At 40.5% G+C, this 24,553-nt stretch overlaps 1 protein-coding gene across 2 annotated transcripts in view; it reads right to left on the reverse strand.

Annotated features, from left to right (window-relative positions):
• Positions 1-1,518: 1,518 nt before the first annotated feature.
• REEP3 (receptor accessory protein 3) overlaps positions 1,519-24,553 on the reverse strand; it is a 118,339-nt gene continuing 95,304 nt past the window's right edge. For both annotated transcript variants that reach the window (XM_038743530.1, XM_038743531.1), the window contains exons 6-8: positions 11,747-11,894; positions 8,041-8,168; positions 1,519-5,302 (exon numbers count right to left, since the gene is read on the reverse strand). In XM_038743530.1, the coding sequence (XP_038599458.1) occupies positions 5,246-5,302; positions 8,041-8,168; positions 11,747-11,894 (333 nt within the window). In that variant the 3' untranslated portion in view covers positions 1,519-5,245. The remainder of the gene's footprint in view (positions 5,303-8,040; positions 8,169-11,746; positions 11,895-24,553) is intronic.

The raw sequence follows: 24,553 nt of genomic DNA on the forward strand, positions 1-24,553 counted from the left end.
CCCTGTCGGCCCAGTGACCAGTATCCATGGTCCACAGTGAACTAACTCAAGAGGGATTTCTTCCTGGCTCGGCCACCAAGGCGGCCACCATGGCAATCAGTGGTGGAGGAGGGCATTGCTCTGACTAAGTAGTCACTCCTAAGGAAAACTGAGTTTATTAAACTGACTCCAGCCTGCAAATTCTGGGGCAGAGCCACCTGGAAACATAAAATTCACCTTGCCCTGGGAAGACCTGCCCTGGAAAGAGGAGCTATATTAAATCAGTCAGCCTGGAGCCAGAGTGAACTACAAGGCAGGAAGTCAAAAGCTTCTAAAAAGAGTATACTACTTCAGTGTTGACTTAAAAGGTAGTGTGGTCTAGTGGAAAGAGCCCAGGCCTAGGAACCAGGGGGCTTGGACTCTAATCTTGACTCTGCCACTTGCTTGCTATGACCTTGGGCAAGTCAGTTGACTTCTCTGTGCCTTTGTTTCCTCATCTGTAAAATGGGGATTAATTATTTTTCTCCCTCTAAAGACTGTGAGCCCCATGTGGGACAGGGACTGTGTCCAACCGGATTGTCTTGTATCTTGTATCAGTGCTTAGAGCACTGCTTGGCACAGTAAGCATTTGACAAACACCCCAATTATTATTACTGTATATGAAATTATATTTTTTGTCTAATCACTGGATACTACTACTACTAATAATGATGGCATTTGTTAAGTGCTTACTATGTGCAAAGCACTAAGTGCTGGGGGGGGGGGGATACAAGGTGATCAGGTTGTCCCATGTGGGGTTTACAATCTTAATCCCAATTTTACAGATGAGGTAACTGAGGCCCAGAGAAGTGAAGTGACTTGCCCAAAGTCACACAGCTGACAAGTGGAGGAGCTGGGGTTAGAACACATTACCTCTGGCTCCCAAGCCGGTGCTCTTTCCACTGAGCCGTGCTGCTTCTTACGAATTATTATTAGTAATTGTAATTACTACTAATAATTATGGTATTTATTAAGCACTTATTATGTGTCAAGCACTGTTCTAAGTTGTGGGGTAGATATAAGATAACTATGTTGGACACAGTCTTTGACCCACATGGGTCTCATAGACTAAGGAGGTGGGAGTAGGGCTTAATCCCCATTTTACTGATAAGGAAACTGAGGCACAGAGAAATAAGTGACTTCCCCGAGGTCACACAGGAGACCAGTGACAGTACTGGAATTAGAATCCAGGTCCTCTGCCTCTCCTCTCATGTTCTTTCCACTAGACCCTCAAATTAGCTGGAGCCAGTAATTACACAAGCTACTGTCTTGCCTTATGCTGTCGTGTCATCTCCGACCTACAGCGACGCCAAGGACACATCTCTCCCAGAAAGCCCCACCTCCACCCGCAATCCTTCTGGTAGTGTACTCTGGTAGTGTAGAGTTTTCGTGGTAAAAATACGGAAATGATTTACCATTGCCTCCTTCCGCGCAGTAAACCCGAGTCTCCGCCCTTGACTCTTGGCAATGAAAAATAAATCACAGGGCCCAATAAAGATATTTGTTTGAGAAATAATACAAAGATTTATTGCCTAATAACCTGAAGTTTATTTTACATTAAAGTTTTCAAAAATTATACCTAATGGTAGTAAAATAGCCACTGCAATGGGCTTAAAAATATCACTAATAAAGGAATATCAAAAGAGTTGACAAAATGCAAAAAGCTTTTTTACATAAATTAGAACATAAAATGTTAAAGTTTACCACAGTTTCATTTTAGCCCACATACAAACTCTGGATACTTGTAATAATTTTTAATACCAGATTTGGAAAAGGTTAAAAGTATTGCAATTTTAAAATGAACTGTACAAGCATTTTTAAAGACTTTAGTGTCTATAACATGCTTAATCAAAACTATAAATCCATGCCACAGATATATTTTTCTACATTTGTCTCACTATTTTATAAATGAATGAGTCAAAAGACAATATTGGAACTCACTATGTTCTAAACTCTGCTTATCCTATGAAGATATAGTTCTATCAGAAGAGATAAGAAAAAAATAAAATAAAATAGGTCACCAGTTCTAACACTTAAGGCAGAGAAATCTAAGAGAAAATTAAAACGTTTCTCAAAAGTAGACTTACTGTGGAAAAACAGAACTTATTTCAGCTCATGGGTATTTTAATAAATTTGCAGGTTAATTAATAATACTGTAATTTTGCAGGATCCAAGGATTGTGAGTTCTCTGAAAAACCCTTTTTGGGTTTGCACCTTGTATTCCAACATGAACTTGAGTTAATGAAGGTGGTGTCCGATTCTAATGACACAAAATCTACTGCATCTATTGAAGTGCTGAGCATTTTAATTATACAGACCCACAGCAATCAGATTCCATCCCTGGATCACTTTTTGAAGGAATGACCAGTAAAGAGAAGTGAAAAAGTTCTACTGTAGTACAAAGGTAGTACCAACAGAAGCCAAGAAGCCAAAGCTCATCCAATCCATGCTGTCAGAAAAAGAATCATTATGCTTTTGTTGGGGAATTGCCTCCTTTCAATCTGACAGCCAAAAGCCAACAAACTGTAGTTGCAGAGGAATGCAATTAGCAGTTCAGTAACACACAGAACAATTCTCTAGCACACAGAGAAAAATGAACAAATATATATAACTAAAAAATTCACCGCAGAGAGTCCCTGGAAAAATAGTGACAGTAATCCAAATTAAGTTCTTTTTTTTCCTGTCAGTACTAAAAATGATTAAATAAGAGTTAAGAAAAAAGCAGTTTAAAAAAAAAATGAAGCAATGAACCAAGGAGAAGGAATAGTCTGAAAAATAAGAGCACCAAGGAAATGACATTAACCTTGCCACATCCAAAAGAAGAGCTATTTATGGAGGAAATGGAGATGGGAAGGAGAAAATTTAGGGATAGATTTGGCTCATTTGCTATAAAAGACTGATATTTTAATCTCTGTTTAGGAGTTTTTCCTTGAGAAATAATTTAGGTTTTAAAATTGGAAAAAGGTCCCAGCAGAGATGAAATAGTATCCCTGATTTTACTGTGCTGAAACAACTGATTTATTTTCTGAAACAAACCTTAAAGAAGTTGTAAAGTGGCCTCCTGCAGTTTCTGTTCAGGTTGTGAAATCATCCACATTAAAGGAACTTTAGACAAACTGAAGTTTCACTGTTTAAAGGGGCCTGCTTCTGTGCCTATAAAACTAGAAGCAAATGTCCTCTGTATACAAAGAAAAACCTACCATTTTATAAAGCTGGGTTAGTAATCCTATTTTTCTAAAAATATTAACAGTACTCTTACCCTATAATTTATAATTAAATTTGCTAACATTGAGTATAAAACAGAAATAAAAGACTATAATGGGATATCAGAAATAAAAAGGCTAGAAATAATCATTAAGCAATAGTAGAATACAGATCTAACCTAATGCTGAATATATTTTAGTTTATGTACCAAATAGGGAATGCCATTATTTACAATGCTTCCTCCTTAACATTAACATTTCCTCAAATTATGAGGATCCATTATGGATTCAGAAAGAGTGTCAAAGGAATGCGATATTGTGGACGTTGCTAAGTTAAATGGTCTGGAAATAAAATTCATAACCTCAACTCCAAAAGTCACCACCTAAAGAAAGTTCGCAAAACACTAGTTGGTCTCATTCCATAAGGAATATAAGGGCCATGGAGTGAATCGCCGAAAAATAAGTTTAAAAAATACCTCAGAAAATCGTTTGAGCAAGTATAGTTACACTTGTGGCCTAAGTCAGATCTGATTCTTAATCAAATTGTCACAAATTCTCTAAATGAAAGACCTACTAAAACATATATTTTCTTATGTTAAAAACTTTGATTCTCACTGTTAATTGTACAGCCCAATAGTAAGAGCTAAAGAAAAGCCTCAATCAATCAATGGTATTTATTTATTGATTGACTAATTGAGACTTTCCTTTAGCTCTTAGATTTGGGTTGTACATTAATACTTAGAAGCAAATTCCAATGATTCAGCGAAAAAATGCCCAAAGATCAAAGTCCACATAAAAGTATTTCTCTTTAGGATGATTAAAAATGCCAGAAAGAAACCACAAGAAAACCATCAACAGCTCTCTTCTTCTTAATACATATGTCCCATTGGAATGTCCTCATTCGCAACAGGGAATATGGCCTGTAGAAGAATGATTCAACAAATTGGATTTGGTCAATGCCAGATTCATAAATCATTAGCAAACATTCAGGTCAAACATTTATGGAACATTTCATAAAATGGAAACACTTAATTGACTCTGGCCATACAAGCTGAACTTTAAAGCTTTAAAGGTGAAAAGAATGAACTAAACTCAAACAGTTCTCAAAGGAATACTCTCAATTTTCAAATACAACTCAGACCTGAAAGCAGAAAAAAGATTTTTGGACACAAAATGCTTAATTGAAAAAAACAAACCCAAAACACACATACTTTAAAAAGCCTGACGTGAACATGAACCTCAGAGGGAACAAATGATCAAATCATTTTTACATGGTCAAGTATTTTCTATATGTTCAAAAAACCAAAATAATATGTAGAAAAGAAAAACCAAAAAAATAAGATTAGCAGTACGATATAAAGTTTGACATGCCCAAATGTGACACACAAGTACAATTTTTAAATGTACACTTGTAAATAAGTAAACAATTTCAAATGTGCAAATCTGTACAGCTATAAAAGTGCTGTGTGTATACCTGGTTTTCAAATAGTAATATTTAAAAATTTTAGATGATGAAAATGAGCAGGGAAACTTATACACAATTTTTAAAGAACAAATAAAACAAATTATCCAAACCAGTTTGCGATTCAGAAGAGACTGGTCCCTTCCACTACGCATTTTATAATTTATAGGAAAAATAGCTAGAGATACATAATTATAACATCTTAAAGGTTTTCAGGTATCTGGATCCAGAACAAAATATATTCAAGTATACTGTGGGTTTTCTTTTGCAAAGTTCATTAAAAATTGGGTACGCTATTTTATACCATTCACTATTAAGTCTTCAAAGTTTAATAAACAAAGACTAAGTATAGCATAACCAGCTTTAACAGTCAGTTGAATATTCTAAGCAATTATATAATCCCTCCCTCCCCCCCAAAACTACCCCTCTATTTAAACTGATCAAAGAAAACCAATTACTAAAATGCTTTTAGGGAATTATTTTTAAATGTACAAGTCCTGAACATATGATGTGCTGAAATCAGGTTATTACAGCAGCTTGTCTTGAGATAGATGTTGGTCACCTAAAAATACACTTGAGGTCTCTTCTTCACTTTGTATTTAAGTGATCCATATCGCACCTGGAAGAGAATTGAGATCACTGAAAGTCTGATATCATGTTGTAAAAGCAAATAAATACAGTTCATCCAAATTCTCATCTTCTACAATTCAACATGTTGGGAGGTGGGAGAGGCAGGGACCATGGGAAAGGGGGAGTGATGGGTTTATGAGAACAGTTTTGGAAAAACAAGATAAGGGAGCTAAGGCTAGGAGAAAAAATGGTACAATCAATCAATCAATGGTGTTTATTAGATGCTTACTATGTACACAGCACTGAACTAAATGCTTGGGAGAGAACAATACAACAGAAGTAGCAGACACGTTCCCTGTCCACAATGAGCTTACAGTCTAGAGTGGGAGACAGATATCAATATAAATAATCAATCAATCAATCACTCGTATTTATTGAGCACTTACTGTGTGCAGAGCACTGTACTAAGTGCTTGGGAAGTACAAGTTGGCAACATATAGAGACAGTCCCTACCCAACAGTGGGCTCACAGTCTAGAAAGTAATCTGTAATACGTAATTTAAAGATATGTACATAAGACTTGTGGGACTGGGGTTGGGGTGAATATTAAATGTCCAAAGGTCAAGTGCATAGATGACGCAGAAGGGAGAGTGAGCCAGAGAAGAGAGTGCTTAACTGGGGAAGACCTCTTGGAGGAAGTGACCTTAATAGTGGTTTGAAGGTGGAGAGAGTGGTGCACTTGTGTATATGGAGTGGGAGGGAGTTCCAGGCCAGGGGGAGGATGTGGGAAACGGGTTAACAATGACATAGATGAGATCTGGGCACAGTGAGTAAGCTGGAGCTAGAGGAGTGGACTGTGCGGGCTGGGCTGTAATAGGAGATCAGTGAGGTCAGGTAGGATGAGGCAAGTTGATTTAGTACTTTAAAGCCAATGGAAAGGAGTTTTTGTTTGCTGCAGTGGTGTATGGGCAGCCAGTGGAGGTTCCTGAGGAGTGGGGAGACACGGACTGAACGTTTTTGTTGATAAATGATCCGTGCAGCAGAATGAAGTATGGACTGGAGTGGGGAGAGACAGGATGCCAGCAAGGAGGCAGATGAAGCAGTCAAGGTAGGACAGAAGTATAATAATAATAATTAATAATTACGATATTTGTTGAGCACTAACTTTGTACAGGCACTGTACTAAGCCCTGGGGTGGATATAAACAAATCAGGTTGTACACAGTCCCTGTCCCATGTGGGGCTCACAGTCTCAATCCCCATTTTACAGATGAGGTAACTGAGGCACAAAGAAGTGAAGTGACTAGCCCAAGGTCACGGGTCAGAAAAGTTGGGGAGCCAGAACTACAACCACGACCTTCTGACTCCCGGGTCCATGCTCTATCCACTAGGCCATGCTGCTTCTCAATTATGCATGGAGGGCTAGAGGTACGATTAACCTTCGCTCTGTACCTCCATCTCATTTAACTCGCTGCCGACCCCTTACCTTCTGGCCTGGAACACCCTCCCTCCTCAAATCCTCTCCTCAAATCCTCTCCCCTCCTTCAAACCCTCACTGAATGTACACCTACACCTCCTCCAAGAGACCTTCCCTGACTAAGCCCTTCTTTCCTCTTCTCCCACTCCCATCTAGGTTATCTTGGTCTAGGTCACTCAACATGTCCAAGACTGAACTTGTCTTCCCTCCCAAACCCTGCCCTCTCCCTGACTTTCCCATCACTGTTGATGGCACTGCCATCCTTCCCGTCTCACAAGCCCGCAACCTTGGTGTCATTCTCGACTCCGCTCTTTCGTTCACCCCTCATATCCAAGCCGTCACCAAAACCTGCCGGTCTCAGCTCCGCAACATTGCCAAGATCCGCCCTTTCCTCTCCATCCAAACCGCTACCCTGCTCGTTCAAGCTCTCATCCTATCCCATCTGGATTACTGTATCAGCCTCCTCTCTGATCTCCCATCCTCCTGTCTCTCCCCACTTCAATCCATACTTCACGCTGCTGCCCAGATTGTCTTTGTTCAGAAACGCTCTGGGCATGTTACTCCCCTCCTCAAAAATCTCCAGTGGCTACCAATCAACCTACGCATCAGGCAGAAACTCCTCACCCTCGGCTTCAAGGCTCTCCATCTCCTCGCCCCCTCCTACCTCACCTCCCTTCTCTCCTTCTACAGCCCAGCCCGCACCCTCCGTTCCTCTGCCGCTAATCTCCTCACCGTGCCTAGTTCTCGCCTGTCCCGCCGTCGACCCCCAGCCCACGTCATCCCCCTGGCCTGGAATGCCCTCCCTCCCCACATCTGCCAAGCTAGCTCTCTTCCTCCCTTCAAGGCCCTACTGAGAGCTCACCTCCTCCAGGAGGCCTTCCCAGACTCAGCCCCCTCCTCCCTCTCCCCCTTTTCCCCCTCTCCACCCCCCTAGCCTTACCTCCTTCCCGTCACCACAGCACCTGTATATATGTTTGTACGTATTTATTACTCTATTTATTTATTTTACTTGTACATATTTATTCTATTTATTTTATTCTGTTAAAATGTCTTGTTTTGTTCTCTGTCTCCCCCTTCTAGACTGTGAGCCCACTGTTGGGTAGGGACCGTCTCTATATGTTTCCAACTTGTACTTCCCAAGCGCTCTTAGTACAGTGCTCTGCATAAAGTAAGCGCTCAATAAATACGATTGAATGAATGAATGAATGAATGAACGAATCATTCATTATTCATTCTTGGATGATTCTCTTCCAAAATTTATGCTGTGGAAAATGGATCCCATGACATCAATTACTGAGAAAAACTGACTAACCTCTTTACGGCCTCTAATGGTTTTCACAGATTTCATGCTTTGGGATCTTCGGAGACCTCTGGATGCTATCATCTCCTCATCTGAATAGGATCCATCCACTTCTTCATCTGTTTTCACATCTCCATAACCTAAAGATGTTGGAAAACAAAGTGCTTTTTGGATAGACACAAGTTCCTTCTTCCTGAAACTTTATTTTGCAATTTTAAAAAATGAGCCAATAAGCAAATGATTAATAATTTGGTTTATGGAATATTTAGAAACATTTTAAAATGAAGATAATTCAACTTTTTTATATTACTATGTCTTGCAAGACAGAAATGTTACTGCCAAACAGCAGGAATTAAATTAATATCTTCTCTCATTTTCCACTAATTTTGTTGTATTGTGCTCTCCCAAGTGCTTAGTACAGTGCTCTGTACATAGTAAGCACTCAATGCACACCATTGATTGACTGACGGAAGTTATCAACCATTATTCATGGCACATTATCCTGTACCCAGTATATTTGCTATAATTTGATGTGATCATCATTTAAAACACCTTATATTATGCATGACATTGACTTCTACAATATATGAACAAAACCACCCTGCTAAAGTTTGTTTGGAAAAGTTATTTTCTAGAACAGTTGCAGATATGACTCCCATTTTATAAACATATGGCAAGATATAGCTGTTTGAAAACTCACTCTGTAAATTTGAGATTTTCCCAAGAGACACATCCTAGTTAAGAGGGCTACTGATGTATTTGCATAAAACTGACATGTGTTTTCCTACAAAAACCGTGCAGGCAATTTTAAATTGAAATGTGTTATTGCTCCCTTTATCATTCTCATTTTCTGATTTTCTTTTTTCTTTACACTGTCTTCTCCTACCACCCCCAATGATCTAGGTCCTCCACATAAGGGTATATGGCAGAAAATGAAGAGATTCAGAGTCAAGAAAAAGTTGACAAGAACTGGCCAGGTTAGCTAGAAGTACTGACAGTCTCTAGCTCACAGTTTGGAAATCATCACTCTAGTTACTTTACCACAGTTTATTTTAACATCTCCTATACTAACCCAGCAAGGACCCTGATTGGTTATCTGGAAAATTCCTCCACGTGTCTCAAAGATTTCTAGCCAATCAACTACCATCAAGTTTCCTTCCTATCCCCAAACTAAAGAGTGGCAGAAAATCTGAGAAGACAGCTAGTTTGGGAAAAGTTTGGAAAGGAGGCTATGGGGAAATGGGGAGACAGAACAAGGCTGTACAGAGCCAGCTTTCTCACTGGCCTTCCCGCTCTCTTGGATGCTCACTGCCATGGCTTTTGTGCTACCATGGCTCCCCAGACCTCTCTTGTCTCCATATTTGAGGATCTCTTAGATGAGTTCAATAGTAACTGGTTTACACTTCGGCCTTGTTTTGTAAGAGCGCCTTCATTTCCCTTACAATACCTGAGACTACCTATTGCTGTTTTAGGAAATTTGTGCATATGCTAAACTTGGGTACATAACTAATCAACATTAAAAAAGAATGAAAGCTACACATCTTCTCCAAATTTCAACTTCCATATAGTTACATTCTGTTAAATTGTTACAAAATGTTTAAAATGAGATTTTTTCCCCCAGGGAAATACACTAATTTATAACAAATACTTTTACTGTACATTTTCCATTTTATAAAATTTATTCCTGGAGAATTTCACTAGAGGGTGAAAATTGCTTGCTTATAAAATGCAGTAAGAAGATAAGAAGTTAAACTAATACCTTCTCTAACTGAGCTAACATTAGTTAAGTCACAATTTTAATTAGTAGAATGCCATTTTCATTTCATAATTTTAAAGGTGGCTATATTCACTTAAATATTACACTGGCTTGAAAAACATTTACATAAGACTTTTTAACATGGACTCCATATTTAAGTAATGGGTAAGTCTATTTAGCTAAGTTATTACAGAATTCCCTACTACCATTCAAATCTGACTTCAGATGATTAGCATACAATGCTTTCCAGATTTTACCTTTAAGAGCAATTGCAATTAAAATGAAATTTCCAGTAAAAACTCAAATAGACAGTCAACAAAGACTATTAAATTCACCAGCAACATTATGTGCATACTGACCTAAATTACATTATGCAATTAAAATCTCTGTTCTTAAGTTTTAATTAAATTCTAAGAAGGCCTTCTGCGTTAGCACTGCCCATAAATGATTGAGAAGCCAAAATTAATGGTCTATAATTCAACGATTCTTCCCATTTATAAGTGGCATTTACTGAATGCTTACTGGATGCAGGGTACTGTACTATGCACTTGGAAAAGTACAATACAACAGAAATGTCCAGTGCTTCAATTGTTACTGCTTAATTTACAGACACCACCTTTTTTATTTTGTGTTTTTTTTATTGCTTTGGTTTCTTCATGGCATTTGTTAAGTATTTACTATGTACCAGGAACTGTAATGAGCACTGGGGTAGATACAAGCTTATCATGTTGGACACAGTCCCTGTCTCTCACTGGTTCACAGTCTTAATCCCCATTTTACAGATGAGGTAACTGAGGCACAGAGAAGTTAAGTGACTTGTCCAAGGTCACACAGCAGATGGTGGAAGCAGGATTAGAACCCAGTTCCTCTGACTCCCAGGCCCATGTTCTTTCTGCTAGGCTATGCTGCTTTGTAAAATTATTCTAGTCAGACCTATTACTCTTTTATAAGAAGAAGCAACTATTTTTTATTTTAATCTGTTTTTGGCTACAGCAAATTATTTCCAACCTAATTCTGCAAGATCTTTTCATCTTTTATTTTTTAGGAACCCAGCAGCTTTTGAGTAGAAAGCATTTAATACTGGAAGTTGGAAAAATATCCTGAAAAATTTGATAGCATATATATCTGAGTAGGGAACAAAAATTCCTTCGTGTTTGTATAATAATGTTTCTGTTTATAATCTTTTACTACAATTTACTAAGTTTAAACCTCCATGTGTACAATTCAAAGTAGGACAATTAAAATGATTTAAAAGATTCCACACAATTGCATATTGCGCATCAAACATCCTTTCATTCCAGAATATGTGCTTTATTAGCTACCTTGTGCTCAGGCTGACTTACCTTTCTGGAAGCCCTACAATTTTACAATTCATTGAATACGCCATATGTCCCTGTTTGTAAATGACAGAGCCTAACACCAGAATGTGAACACAGCTGAAAGCACTCAAGGGTGCCGCTATCAATTTGGATATCAGTGGTCCAAAGAAGCCGGGCTGGGTAGAAAGGCTGGGGACAGAGTCCATTCCCCCACAGTAAGCACAAGTCCTATGGATCAGAAGGGCACTGGGCTGTCAACAGTACCTGAACTATTCAATAGTAGCAGTTATGGTGGCAGCAGATAAAACAAACAGCACTTCCTGCCACTGCTACCACACTATGACCCAGACAGTCTTTAAAATCTAGAAACTTGGTGGCAACAAATGTAGTCACCTCCCACATTCTCGAATTCCAAGCGACCACATAGTAACCAAATTGTGACTTTGATTCTCAGAATGTTTGGGGCAACATTTCAAAAGAGTCAAGATGAAAAGTATATCCTTATGGATCAAAACTAAACCTTGTTTCTCCAAACTCAGATGTTAAATGCCATAATTATATCACAGATATTTTCATGCAACAATAATCTGTAAAAACAAAGCCAATGATCTAACTGTGAAAGCAGTCTATAATAAATACATACCCACTGATTCACTGGTGGATGCCTTAGCTTTCTTTTTTACTTCAGGTAAAGTTTGATATGGTCTCTGTCCCACAGGCTCATCTCCCTGGATAGCTGTTAAATCATGCATACTGAAACTTCTCAAACGTTCAGTTATTGCTCCTTGGCTCTGCACAACAGAAAAATCATGGTGTTTTTCAAGAACAAAAGAAACACTGACTTTCAGAAGCTCTTTTATGTTAGATAAAAATAAAGAAAAACTAATTATGCTTTTAAATGTAATGCTACAAAAACATTACTATAATGGCATGCAATAGGTTTAGATTCACTCAAGTAATATTTCATTTAATTTTTGCTTTGGCAAAAAATATTTCATTGACTTGAACAATTTAATAATATAAATGTAATGTCCTTGAAAGATACTGAGTTTTAACCCGGCTCCCTGCATAAAGATGAAGTGTCTATCCTTCCCTGTTTCTGGCCCCTGGTTCTGCAATAACACAGTCTTGTAGAATGTAAGCTCACTGTGGGCTGGAAATGTATCTGTTATATAGTACTCTCCCAAGTGCTTAGTACAGTGCTCTGCACACAGTAAGTGCTCAATAAATACAACTGACTGACTGACTCTAGTGATGATCACCTGACTGCAGGGAAGCTTGCAGTCATGTGCTGTCAACCAGGCTCTTCTTGCCCTGCTCCCCCATGACAACTACTTAGAGCACTTCAGATAATCACATTAGAGAGCAGCGGAGGAGCCAGCACAAGCATCTGCCTTCAAGACTTTTTCCCTTCTTGAGTCGGGCATTCACTTCCTTTAAAGGGCGAAGAAGAGTGGGAGTATTGTGCTTTTTCTCCTCTGCTCCAGAAGAAGTACTCTTCTCAGTACTCTGTACCAGTTCTCTGAAGTTAAAACCAATTCTTGGAATGATCTACTTGTATAAGTGGACATCTGGTGATAGCCGGGGTAGGGGAGTGGAGGACAGGGAAGGCTGGGGGGAACCTATGGTACGTTTGGTTTATACATCCTTTGGCAAATTAAGATGGTCAACTGTATGATTTCCCTAGGAATGATTAGCTCTGTCCATCTTAACCTGATTAGCTTGTATCTACCCCAGCACTTAGAAGAGTGCTTGGCACATAGTAAGTGCTTAACACGTACTATTATTATTATTATTATCTTTCTATGTCTTATCTAGGAGCTCCCAAAAAGAACCCATTGGAAAGCACCTTAATTCATACCAAACGTAAAAGCCCCAAGATACAACCGGAGAGCAGAAGCTCCTAAATCTCTCCCATTTTAAACTTCACAGATGACACAGGGCACTTGCTTTTGAAAGAATTTTCATTCCAAACCAATATACAATTTTATGCTTTATATGCTTTACCTGCTACCTCTTCTTTTGAAACACCTGAATGCAGATGTAATCATTTTATATTAATAATAATGTACCAGGAGACATATCTACAATCGTGCTGCTTTAAGACATGATATATTCAGAGGCCCAGAGCTATTGTAAATGTTCTGCATTTTGTTGTTTATATGCATGTTTTTTTTTCATTGTAAAGCAACATAGTTTGCAGCTGTTCAATCTTAGAACACCAGTTGGCAAACAGTATCAGGAACCAAAAGTCATTACCATGGGAACCATATGCTATTCCAGCTTTATCTGGCCACCATATTTTCTCTGCTATAAAGAGGAATTGTTCTAATAAAACACAGGGTGTAAAGAACAAAGAGGGAAATAAAAACCCTACAGTTTAGGTCTTACCATTATTTTGAACAGAAAAGCAACATCTAGACCAGGTTATTTGCACATCAACAATTTTGAGCTAGACTTTTTATTTACTAATCGTTCTTTTTTTATCAATTCATCATCAGACAGTAGTTATTAAACACATACATGCAAGCATAGCTGTTTTAACTTTCTGAACAAGTCTCTTATGGAGAGGCTGCACACCAGTGCTCATGCCTACCTCATATGGGATACCTAATTCTTCCAGAGTTGGCACATTTGCAGTCCCAATCATAACCTCTTGCAACTTACATTATTGCACTCTAAGGTCAAGGAAACAAATGGCGAGGACAAAACACCAATTCCACATAATGTGCTCATTCCCTTTTCTCCCTCCCCGACCCGACCCGCTGACCCTGCCTCCAGGCATGCCCAGCCTGGAACACCCTCCCTCTTCACATCGGACAGATGATCACTCTCCCAACCTTCAAAGCAGTATTAAAAGCACATCTCCTCCAAGAAGCCTTCCTCAACTAAGCCCTCATTTGCTCTTCTCTCCCTACCTTCTGTATTACCCTTGCACTTGGATTTGCTCCTCTTATTCACCTCTCCCACAACCCCACAGCACTTCTGCACACACCCGTAATTTATTTATTAATACAGATGTCTATCCCCCTCTAGACAGTAAACTCGCTGTGGGCAGAGAATGTGTCTACAACTCTGTTACATTGTACTCTCCCAAGCATTTAGTACAGCGCTCTGCACCCAGTAAGCACTCAATAAATAATAATAATAATAATAGTATTTGTTAAGAACTTACTATGTGCAAAGCACCGTTCTAAGCACTGGGGAGGTTACAAGGTGATCAGGTTGTCCCACGGGGGGTTCACAGTTTTAATCCAGTGCTTAGAACAGTGCTTTGCACATAGTAAGCACTTAACAAATGCCATCATTATTATTATTATTAATCCCCATTTTACAGATGAGGTAACTGAGGCACAGAGGAGTTAAGTGACTTGGCCAAAGTCACACAGCCGACAGTTGACAGAGTCAGGATTTGAACCCATGACCTCTGACTCCAAAGCCCATGCTCTTTCCACTGAGCCACACTGCTTCTCTAAATACCTTGGATTGATTGACTGTTAGGGTTAACCTCTTTCTTTCCAATTTAACTCTATTTAAATGAATTATGAGAAGTGTGGCCTGGTGGAAAGAGCATGGCTCTCAGAATCAGAGGATTTAGATTCTAATCTTAGCTATTCCATACATTTGCTGTGTGACCCTGGGAAAGTCACTTAACTTCTCGGTGCTTCAGTCAAATGTAAAATGGGGATTAATTTTACCCGTTCTCCTTCCCACTTAAACTGTGAGCCCCTTGAGGGAGAGGGATTGTGTATGATCTGATGAGAACAGTGCTTGACACATAGGAAGTACTTAATACAACCATTATTATTATTATTATTTATTGCAGATGAGGGAACTGAGGCCCAGAGAAATTGACTTGCCCAAAGTCACACAGCTGACAATTGGTGGAGCCGGGATTTGAACCCATGACCTCTGACTCCAAAGCCCATGCTCTTTCCACTGAGCCACACTACTTCTACGCTGCTTCTCTTTACAGGCTTAATTTATGGATTAAGCCTGTAAAATATACATTTATCTTATGCTAATCAATGAAATTATTAGTCATGGGAGGTTGGAATAACAACATACTAGCCCAATAGGCACCAGGGCAACTAGACAGGACTATGATGACTGTTCCAATGACAGAAAAATTCATATTAAACATGTCCAGGAACAAGTCACATAATACCAGTGAAAGTTAATGTATTCCCCAAATGCTTGCTTTGCTTCATGTTGCCACCAATTGCTGCAACTTAAAAGTGCTACTGAGGAATGGGAATCTCTCACTTCCTATCAATGCCACAATTTATGAAGAAGGTGGGACTTTACTCCTTTTACCTCCCTGCCCTTTTTCCCTTGCCCTAGGCATTCAGAGTTTAACAAACGAAAAATAAAAGATTTTTCACCACCTCATCCTGGGAAATGTACACAACATCAGGCTTTGCTGAGGGGTGGGGGTCGGGTGGGGACAAGGGGGAGGGCAAAGGAGACACTCTCCTTTCCCTTTCTTTATAACTCCTGGTATCTCTCATTCTTCTCACCAGTGGCACTCTGCTCCTCAGGGACTAATTTTGAATTGGTGTAGAAAAGAGGAACTAAATGGGGCTCTATCATTTTTATCACATTCTACTGAATACAGGGGGACCATGATGCCTGTTCAATAAGTCAAACTTCAAAATTTTCAAATAGAAGGTGGTAGGAAAAGCAGCAATCATCTCAGGAATAATAACAAAAAAGGGTTCTTCTCTGTCCTCAGTGGTTAAAGAATACACATCAGTGTTAAAACAGCATTAAAGCAGAGGGAGAGGCAGGATTGTCAGATGCCTTCTGTAAAACGGATTATACAGTATTATATTGTTTTGTCTCACTTTCCCACATAGATCTGTTGGGATGGAGAGAGTGGAGACTCAGTTGTCTTATATTTGAATGACAGCCCCCCAACTTTCTGTAATGTCCTCAGTTTATATTACCCTCTCTTCTTCCATTGATTTGAAGCTACTTGCATACAGAAATTATGTCTATTAGGTCTATCCTTCCCAGGACCTAGCACAGTATTCTGCATATAGTAGATGCTCAACATATTTTACTGATGATAGTGAAGACAGCCTGTCGCTGGTGTTTCATTGTCAAAACTGAAATCTTCCAAACTCTAAGGAAAGGGATCTGAGTCCAGGATATTCAAACTTGGCATTTCCTCCTGCTGTTCCTGCTCCCAGGAGTCTATTCAACCAAATGGAATACCTTTCTTCGCTCTTTGGCAACAAACAGGTTTGTGCTACAGGTTTAGTCAGCCACCTATAACAATACTGAAAGCTTCTGTGCCTAGGCTTTATTTAAAATAATAATGATCTGTCATCTGTCTGTTTCTTTCTATTTAGTGAATGTTGTATTAAATGGTGAGATGAGAAGCGTTTCAAGTCCGATGAGGAATCACCATGGAAACTAGTCAGAGCCAATCAGTAAGATGATAATGGGGCAACCTTCTCCCACCCCCAACCCTCTCCCAAGCGTATTTCCAGCGACACATCTTAGCTTTTTACATCTTATTCACTACTGAACTATATTCATAATGGCTGAATGAGGGCTACTCTAAAAAAAGATGCATGAGACAGAAAGAAAATTAGATGATGATCTTTCATTAAGGAGGGCCCAGAGCTACAGTGCAGCTTTAATGAAGATAACCTGCGGGTCTTTAGGGGCTAATTTGATTCACTTCCTCTACCTTAAAATCAAGGGCTCTAGGGACTTGTCCCACTCGAAGCACCTGACTTTGTGAAGGGGGCCATGATTACCTCTTCCCAGGCACATCCCATTTTGCCCAACTGGTCATGGGTTTACTCTCAGCAAAGTCAATTTTGGTTACTGTAATGACTTTCACTGTTTTCTGATTCCATGCCCTTCCCAGAAGATGATAAATCACCATATACTATATGAAAAAAATGGAGCTTGGCTTAATCAAACTAAGAGGTTTTCAAATCACACCTCAGAAGCAGGTGTAACTTACAATTACAACTTGTAACTTAGAATTTTCCCTCTCCTAATTTTTCATGAAGTATTTATAACAGATAAGTAGAAATGCTACCGCTAATTCAAGTGCTTAGTACAGTGCTCTGTACATAGTAAGCACTAAAGAAATATGTAAATATTATGGGTTTCAACACACATCAGCCACCATGGTCACCCTCCCTCCATGATCACTGCTGGTAGGTTTCAGGGCAATCTTCTTTCCCCTCTGGTGTCTTTCAGCTGGTCAATCTGCTTAAATCAGAAATGAAGTTGGCTGAATTTACACGTATTCGGTACAGGCTGGCGGATGGAATGGTCTGAGTTCTTAGAGGTCAATCTAGAAGCCAAAAACAGTCCTACTTTTCTTACAAATGTTTTGCTACAAATCACACTTGAATCAATCAATGGAATTTTTTTCAATTAGTGGTATTTATTGAGCACTTACTGTGTGCAGAGCACTCCATTAAGCACTTGGGAGAGTACAACACAGCAGAGTTAGACATGTTCCTTGCCCTCATCCGAGCTTACAGTCTAGAGGGGGAAACAATGTACATAAGTGCAGTGGGGCTGAGGGAAAGGTGAAAGCCAAATGCCCAAAGGCTATGGATCCAAATGCACAGATGACAGAGAAGAGAGAGGAATCAGAGAAAAGAGGGCTAGCTGGGGAAGGCTTCTTAGAGATATAATAATAGTGATGGCATTTGTTAAGCGCTTACCATGTGCAAATCACTGTTCTATGCACTGGGGGGGATACAAGGTGATCAGTTTGTTCCAATATGGCTTTGAAGGTGTGGAGAGTGATGATCTGGTGTTTATGGAGAGAGAGGGCGTTCCAGGCCAGAGAGACGATGAGGAAAAGAGGTCAATATTGAAATAGACAAAACTGGTACAAAGTGAGCAAGCTGGAGCTAGAGGAGGGAAGTGTGCGGACCAAGCTGCAGTAGGAGAAGTTCATTTTGAGCAGGGAATATGTCTACCAACTCTGTTATATTGTGCTCTCCCAAGTGCTTAGTACAGTTCTCTGCACATTGTAAGTGCTCGATAAATGCAATTGATTGATTGATCAGTGAGGTATGGTAGGAGGGGGCAAACTTATTGATTGCTTCAAAACTGATTGTAAGATGTTTCTGTTTGATGTGGAGGTTGATGGGCAACCACCGGAGGCTCTTGAGGAGCGGGGAAATGTGGACTGAATTGGTTTTTAGAAAATGACCCAGCAGCAGAGCTAGGGCAACCATCGGAGGCTCTTGAGGAGTGGGGAGATGTGGACTGAATGGGTTTTTAGAAAAATGACCCAGCAGCAGAGCTACGTATGGACTGGAATAGTGAGAGACGAGAGTCAAGGCGATTGGCAAGGGGGCAGATGCAGTAGCCTAAGTGGGACAGAATAATTGCTTGGATCAGCATACTAGCAATTTGGATGGAGAGGAAAAGGAGGATTTTAGCAATGTTGTAAAGGAAGAACCAACAGGATTTGGTACTTCTATGAAACAAAGGAAAAAGCTAATTATTCCCAAATTGACAAGCAACAGGATGGACATAAAGTAATAGTGTTTTTGAAAGCACTAGCTAGCATCAAGTCCAGCTAAAGGCTTCGATTTCTGTGGTATTTAATTTTGTAGTTTTTAACCAAGATAGCCACTAGAAAAGCTAGAATAGCCGATTGAATGTGATATCTAGTTGGACTTAAAAGCACTTTAGGTTTTTGAAACATATATTGCACTTGCATTTTTTTCCTGCAAGACACTAGGTAATATTAGTTTACATAAACATCCTGAATATAAACCTTGAAAGATCTTTTTGTTTCTGCTTTGCTCAGCCAAAATAAACTTGCAAACCGACCTTGTGAACAGATGCTTGGTAATGAGTGTGTGAAATTGAGTAACATTTTCAGAAAATTGCTTTACAGCATCATAAATGTCCTGATTAGATTATTTTCATTTCCAACATACACAGGTAGTGTGTATTGAGAAATCCTTTCAGGAATGACAATGTTTTTTTGAAGGACAAATTAATAATAATCCAACAGATTTGTCACAAAAACCTGGTTTATTGGTTCCTGAAAATGTGTAGTATCATATGTGCAACATATTGAGTATTACCAATTGCTTTTCTGAATTTTTTTTCAAAATCTCGAGTGGATTTTAATTTTGATTTCAGATCAATTAATCAATCCATGATATTTATTAAGCACTTATTCATTCATTCAATCGTATTTATTGAGCGCTTACTGTGTGCAGAGCACTGTACTAAGCGCTTGGGAAGTACAAGTTGGCAACATACAGAGACGGTCCCTACCCAACAACGGGCTCACAGTTTAGAAGGGGGAGACAGGCAACAGAACAAAACATGTGGACCATGGGCCTAGCCACTTAAACCTCCTGGTGTGTCTATTTCTTTAGTTGTAGAACAGCAATTGTATACCCACCCTCTCGTCCTCTATTCATTCATTCAAACATATTTATTGAGCGCCTACTGTGTGCAGAGCACTGTACTAAGTGCTTGGGAAGTACAAGTTGGCAACATATAGAGACAGTCCCTACCCAACAGCGGGCTCACACTCTAGAAGGGGGAGACAGACAACAGAACAAAACATATTAACAAAATAAAATAAATAGAATAAATATGCACAAGTAAAATAAATAAATAGAGGAATAAATACGTACAAACATGTATACATATATACAGGTGCTGTGGGGAGAGGAAGGAGGTAAGGCGGGGGGATGGGGGAGGAGGGGTAGAGGAAGGGGGGGCTCAGTCTGGGAAGGCCTCCTGGAGGAGGAGAGCTCTCAGTTGGGCTTTGAAGGGAGGAAGAGAGCTAGCTTGGCGGATATGCGGAGGGAGGGCATTCCAGGCCAGGGGGATGACGTGGGCTGGGGTTCGACGGCGGAACAGGCGAGAATGAGGCACAGTGAGGAGAGTAGAGGCAGAGGAGCGGAGGGTGCGGGCTGGGCTGTAGAAGGAGAGAAGGGAGGTGAGGTAGGAGGGGGCGAGGTGATAGGGAGCCTTGAAGCCAAGGGTGAGGAGTTTTTGCCTGATGTGTAGGTTGATTGGTATGTTCAGAGCACTGTACTAAGTCCTTGAGAGAGTACAATACAATAGAGTTGGTAGAAATTCATTCATTCATTCAATCATATTTATTGAGCACTTACTGTGTGCAGATCACTGAACAAAATGTTTGGGAGAGTACAACAATAAACAGACACAGTCCCTGCCCACAATGAGCTTACAGCCTAGACATTAAAGTAAATTTAGCAGGGAAGTTGAAGAGTATAAGGATAGGTCCATAAGTGCTGTGGGGGTAGGGGTGAGGGGAGTATAAAAGTACATAAGTGATATGCAATTGAATGCACAGGTGATGCAGAGAGGATGGTGAATAGGTTGCGGAAATTAGGGGTCAGGGAAGGCCTCTTGGAGGAGATATGATTTCAGTAGCACTTTGAGGATGGGGACAGTGGTGGTCTGTAGACTATAGGGGGTTGGAGGGAGAGAGAGAAGGATTTCCAGGTCAGAGGAAGGATTTGAGCAAGGGGTCGGCATTGAGAGAGGCTAGACTAAGGTACAGTGAGTAGGTTGGCATTTAAAGGGGCAAATTGTGCAGTGGAGGATATTCAGTTTGCCCAATGGTTGCTTGGGGTGGGGGACTTGGCCAGGAGTATCTAGGACATCATAAAAGTCTGGAATGCCTGAGGCCCACTTAGAACAGGAACTCTGGGTGCTACAGATGCTTAGCAACCTGGCGAGAATACTGAGGACATTCAGAGGTACACTGCCAACCCAACTTGCAATTCTGGGACAGAACAGAAAATTTGGGTGGGTGTTCAGCCATGCTGAACTTGCCAAGGAGCAGCCAACATGAGAACTGGACTTTAATGGACTATACTAAGGGCTGGGGTAGATATAAGATAATCAGGTCCCATAAGAGGCTTCAGCCTAAGTAGGAGGGAGAACAAGTATTACGGAAAAGTCTGCTGCCCACTATAAAATCACAAACATTCTAATTATCAACCAGATCACTGTCCAAGCATACAGTCCTGTAAGGTTCACATTAAAGGGAAGTAGTATGGCCTAGCGGAAAGAGCATGAGTATGGGAGTCAGAGGAACTGGGTTCTAATCCGCGCTCCGCCACTTCCCTGCTGTGTGACCTTGGGCAAATCACTTAACTTCTCTGTGCCTCAGTTACCTCATTGCAAAATGGGGATTCATTACGTATTCTCCCTCCCACTTAGACTGAATGCCATATGGGACCTGATTACCTTGTATTTGCCCCAGTGTTTAGTCCACTGCCTCATACATATTCCGAATTTAACATACACAACTATTATTATTAGGAGAATTCACATGAGCTTAAAATGTAGACTCTTTCCTCATATCTCAATAATAATAATACAAGAACTCAAAGAGCTCTCTACAAGCCCCAACATGAAGAGGTTAGCTCAAGGTGATGCTGATTAAATGCACTTTGAAGTGTAAAACAGACACTCCATCAGATAATATGCATTTTGCTTAAATGATTACATGACCCCAAAAGACTTGAAACTGGAACATATTACATTCAGTCCAGCTGAGAGGGAATATTAAAAATTCTGAGACAGCAGATTGGTCCTATAGTAAAGGGAGTTTCTGCTCCTTAAACCTTGCCAGGCTGCCTGCATGGGCCCAATGACAGTCAATCAATCAACCACATATATTGGGCATCTAGACTGTGAGCCCCATGTGGAACAGGGACTGTGACCAACCCAATTATTGGGAGCATACAACAGAATTAGTTGGTATGATCCCTGCCTCAGAACACAATCTATCAGAATTCCTGGCTCTGTATCAGAACCCAGTGGGTGCAGAAAGAAACTGACTGGGTTCTGGAGCTGGATTAGGGAGCCATAACCTGGTGGCAGGAGGGAAAGGTGAAGCCAGCATTTTGGTTCCACAGCTTGTTATGGGCAGGGAACATTGTCTGCCAATTTTGTTGTGTTGTCCTCTCTCAAGCACTTAGTTCAGTGCTCTGCACATAGTGAGCAGTCAATACCTTGCTTGATTAAGCACTTACTATATGCCAAACACTGTACTCAACACTCCCAGCTCTGCCACTTGTCTGCTGTGTGACCTTGGGTAAATAACTTCACTTTTCTGTGCCTCAGTTACCTCATCTGTAAAATGGAGTTTGAGACTGTGAGCCCTATGTGGGACAGGGACTGTGTCCAACCCAGTGCATGGTACATAGTAAGTGCTTAACAAATACCACAGTTATCATTATTATTACATAATAATCAAATAGTACACAGTCCATGCACCTCATGCGGCTCACCGTCTAAGGGGGAGGGAGAACAGAGCACAGGGTTTCACAGTCAGAAGGATTTGTGTTCTAATCCTGGTTCCACAACTTCTCTGCTGTGTGACCTTGGGCAAGTCACTTAAATTCTCTGTTCCACACTTACTTCATATATAAAATAGAGATTAAGACTGTGAGTACCCACGTTGGACAGGGACTGTGTCCCACCTGATTAGTTTATATCTTCCCCAGCTCTTAATACAGAGCCTGGGAGATAATAAGTGCTTAACACCATATGAAACGACAACCTCCCTCTCCCCATACATTTACTCCCCATTTTACAGATGGTGAAACTGAGGTAGAGAAATTAAATGACTTGCCTAAGGTCACCACAGGCAAGTGGCAGAATTGGGATTAGAACCCAGTTCCCCTGAGTTCCAAGCCTGTGCTCTTTCCAATAGGACACACTGCTCTACTGCTCCTCTTAGACTATGAGCCTCCTTAAGGACAAGGACTATGTCTAATTCTAATCTGTGTATTCTCTCCCAGTGTTTACTACAATCGATCAATCAGTGGTATTTCATTGAGCACCTACTATATGCAGAACGCAATACTAAACACTTGGAAGAGTACAATAATACAACAGTATTAGCAGACATGTTCCCTGCCCATAATGAGCTTACAGTCTAAAGGGGGAGACAGACATTAATATGTTAGTAATTTATAATATATAAAGATATGTATCTAAGAGCTGTGGGGTTCCGGATGGGGTGAATATCAAATGCCCACAGGTCACAGATCCAAGTGCAAAGATGTTGCAGAAGGGAAAGCAAGCCAGGGAAAAGAGGGCTCTCCTCCCACTAAATGCTTAACAAATCCTAATCCTCCTTTTCCTCCTTTTTGTCTAAGAGCATGCAGATGGAGGCAAGGCCCACTTGCATGTTTCAGGGAAGATGGATAAGGGGAAAAATTTGCCTTTGCTTCGTTCACCTCCAGAGCTACTAGAATTTGCATCTAACTTTCATTCTGAAGTGTCATTTTAACCTTTGTGATAGTTACAACCTATTACCCCAGTCTGTGAGCCCATTGTTGGGTAGGGATTGTCTCTATCTGTTGCCAAATTGTACTTTCCAAGCACTTACTACAGTGCTCTGCACACAGTAAGTGATCAATAAATACGATTGACTGAATGAATGACTAGTTGGAATGCCAAGATTATCAATCAAAGGTAATTACTGAGTGTATTCTGTGTGCACAACACGATACTGAGCAATTGGAAGAAAAATACAGTGTTGTTGGTAGACAAATCCATGCCTACATAGAGCTTACAGTCTAAAGGGGAAGAGACACATTAAAATAAAACATGGATATGTACTTAAGTGCTGCGGTGCTGAGGGTGGGGTGACTATCACGTGAAGCAGTGTGGCTTAGTGGATAGTGCATGGGCTGGGAGTCAGAAGGTCATGTGTTTTAATCCTGGCGCTGCCACATGTCTGCTGTGTGGCCTTGGGCAAATCACTTAACTTCTCTGTGCCTCAGTTATCTTTAAAAATGGGGATTAAGAGAGTGAGCCCCATGTGGGACAGGGGCTATGTCTAACCTGATTAACTTGTATCTACTCCAAGGTTTAGAACAGTGCTTGGCACATAGTAAATGCTTAATAAGCACCATAATATCTCCCATCCCTCCACCTACCCCCTGCAGACTAAGCTCATTGTGGACAGAGAATGTGTCTATTTATTGTTGAACTGTACTCTCCCAAGCTCTTAGTACAGTGCTCTCCACACAGTAAGCATTCTATAAATGTGATTGAATGAATGAACGAAGCAGTTAAATGGTATAGATCCAAGTGCAAAGGTGAAGTAGAAGGGAGAAGGAGTAGGGGAAATGAGGGTTAAGTAGGGGAAGACCTCTTGGAGGAGATGTGCTTTTAATAGGCTTCGAAGGTGCCTCCGGAGACAGGCAAAACTGAACTGCTCTATTCTCTAAACTGGGCTGTGCTCTGGGTTTTCGCTTGTCCAATTGTTCTTTCCTCAGAAGGGAGGGGTAGAGGGGGATATTGAAAAGAAAGGTCCCCTTTTCCAGGCCCCCACCCATCCTGAAACAATGCTCTCTCTCTGCTTTAGCATAGCAGCAGCCACAGCCACAACAGCAGCCTCAGGCTTTGTTTTCATTCTGTGGAGAGGGTGAGGAGA

The sequence above is a fragment of the Tachyglossus aculeatus genome, chromosome 3 (assembly GCF_015852505.1).
Source record: "Tachyglossus aculeatus isolate mTacAcu1 chromosome 3, mTacAcu1.pri, whole genome shotgun sequence".
NCBI classification, from domain to species: Eukaryota; Metazoa; Chordata; class Mammalia; order Monotremata; family Tachyglossidae; genus Tachyglossus; species Tachyglossus aculeatus.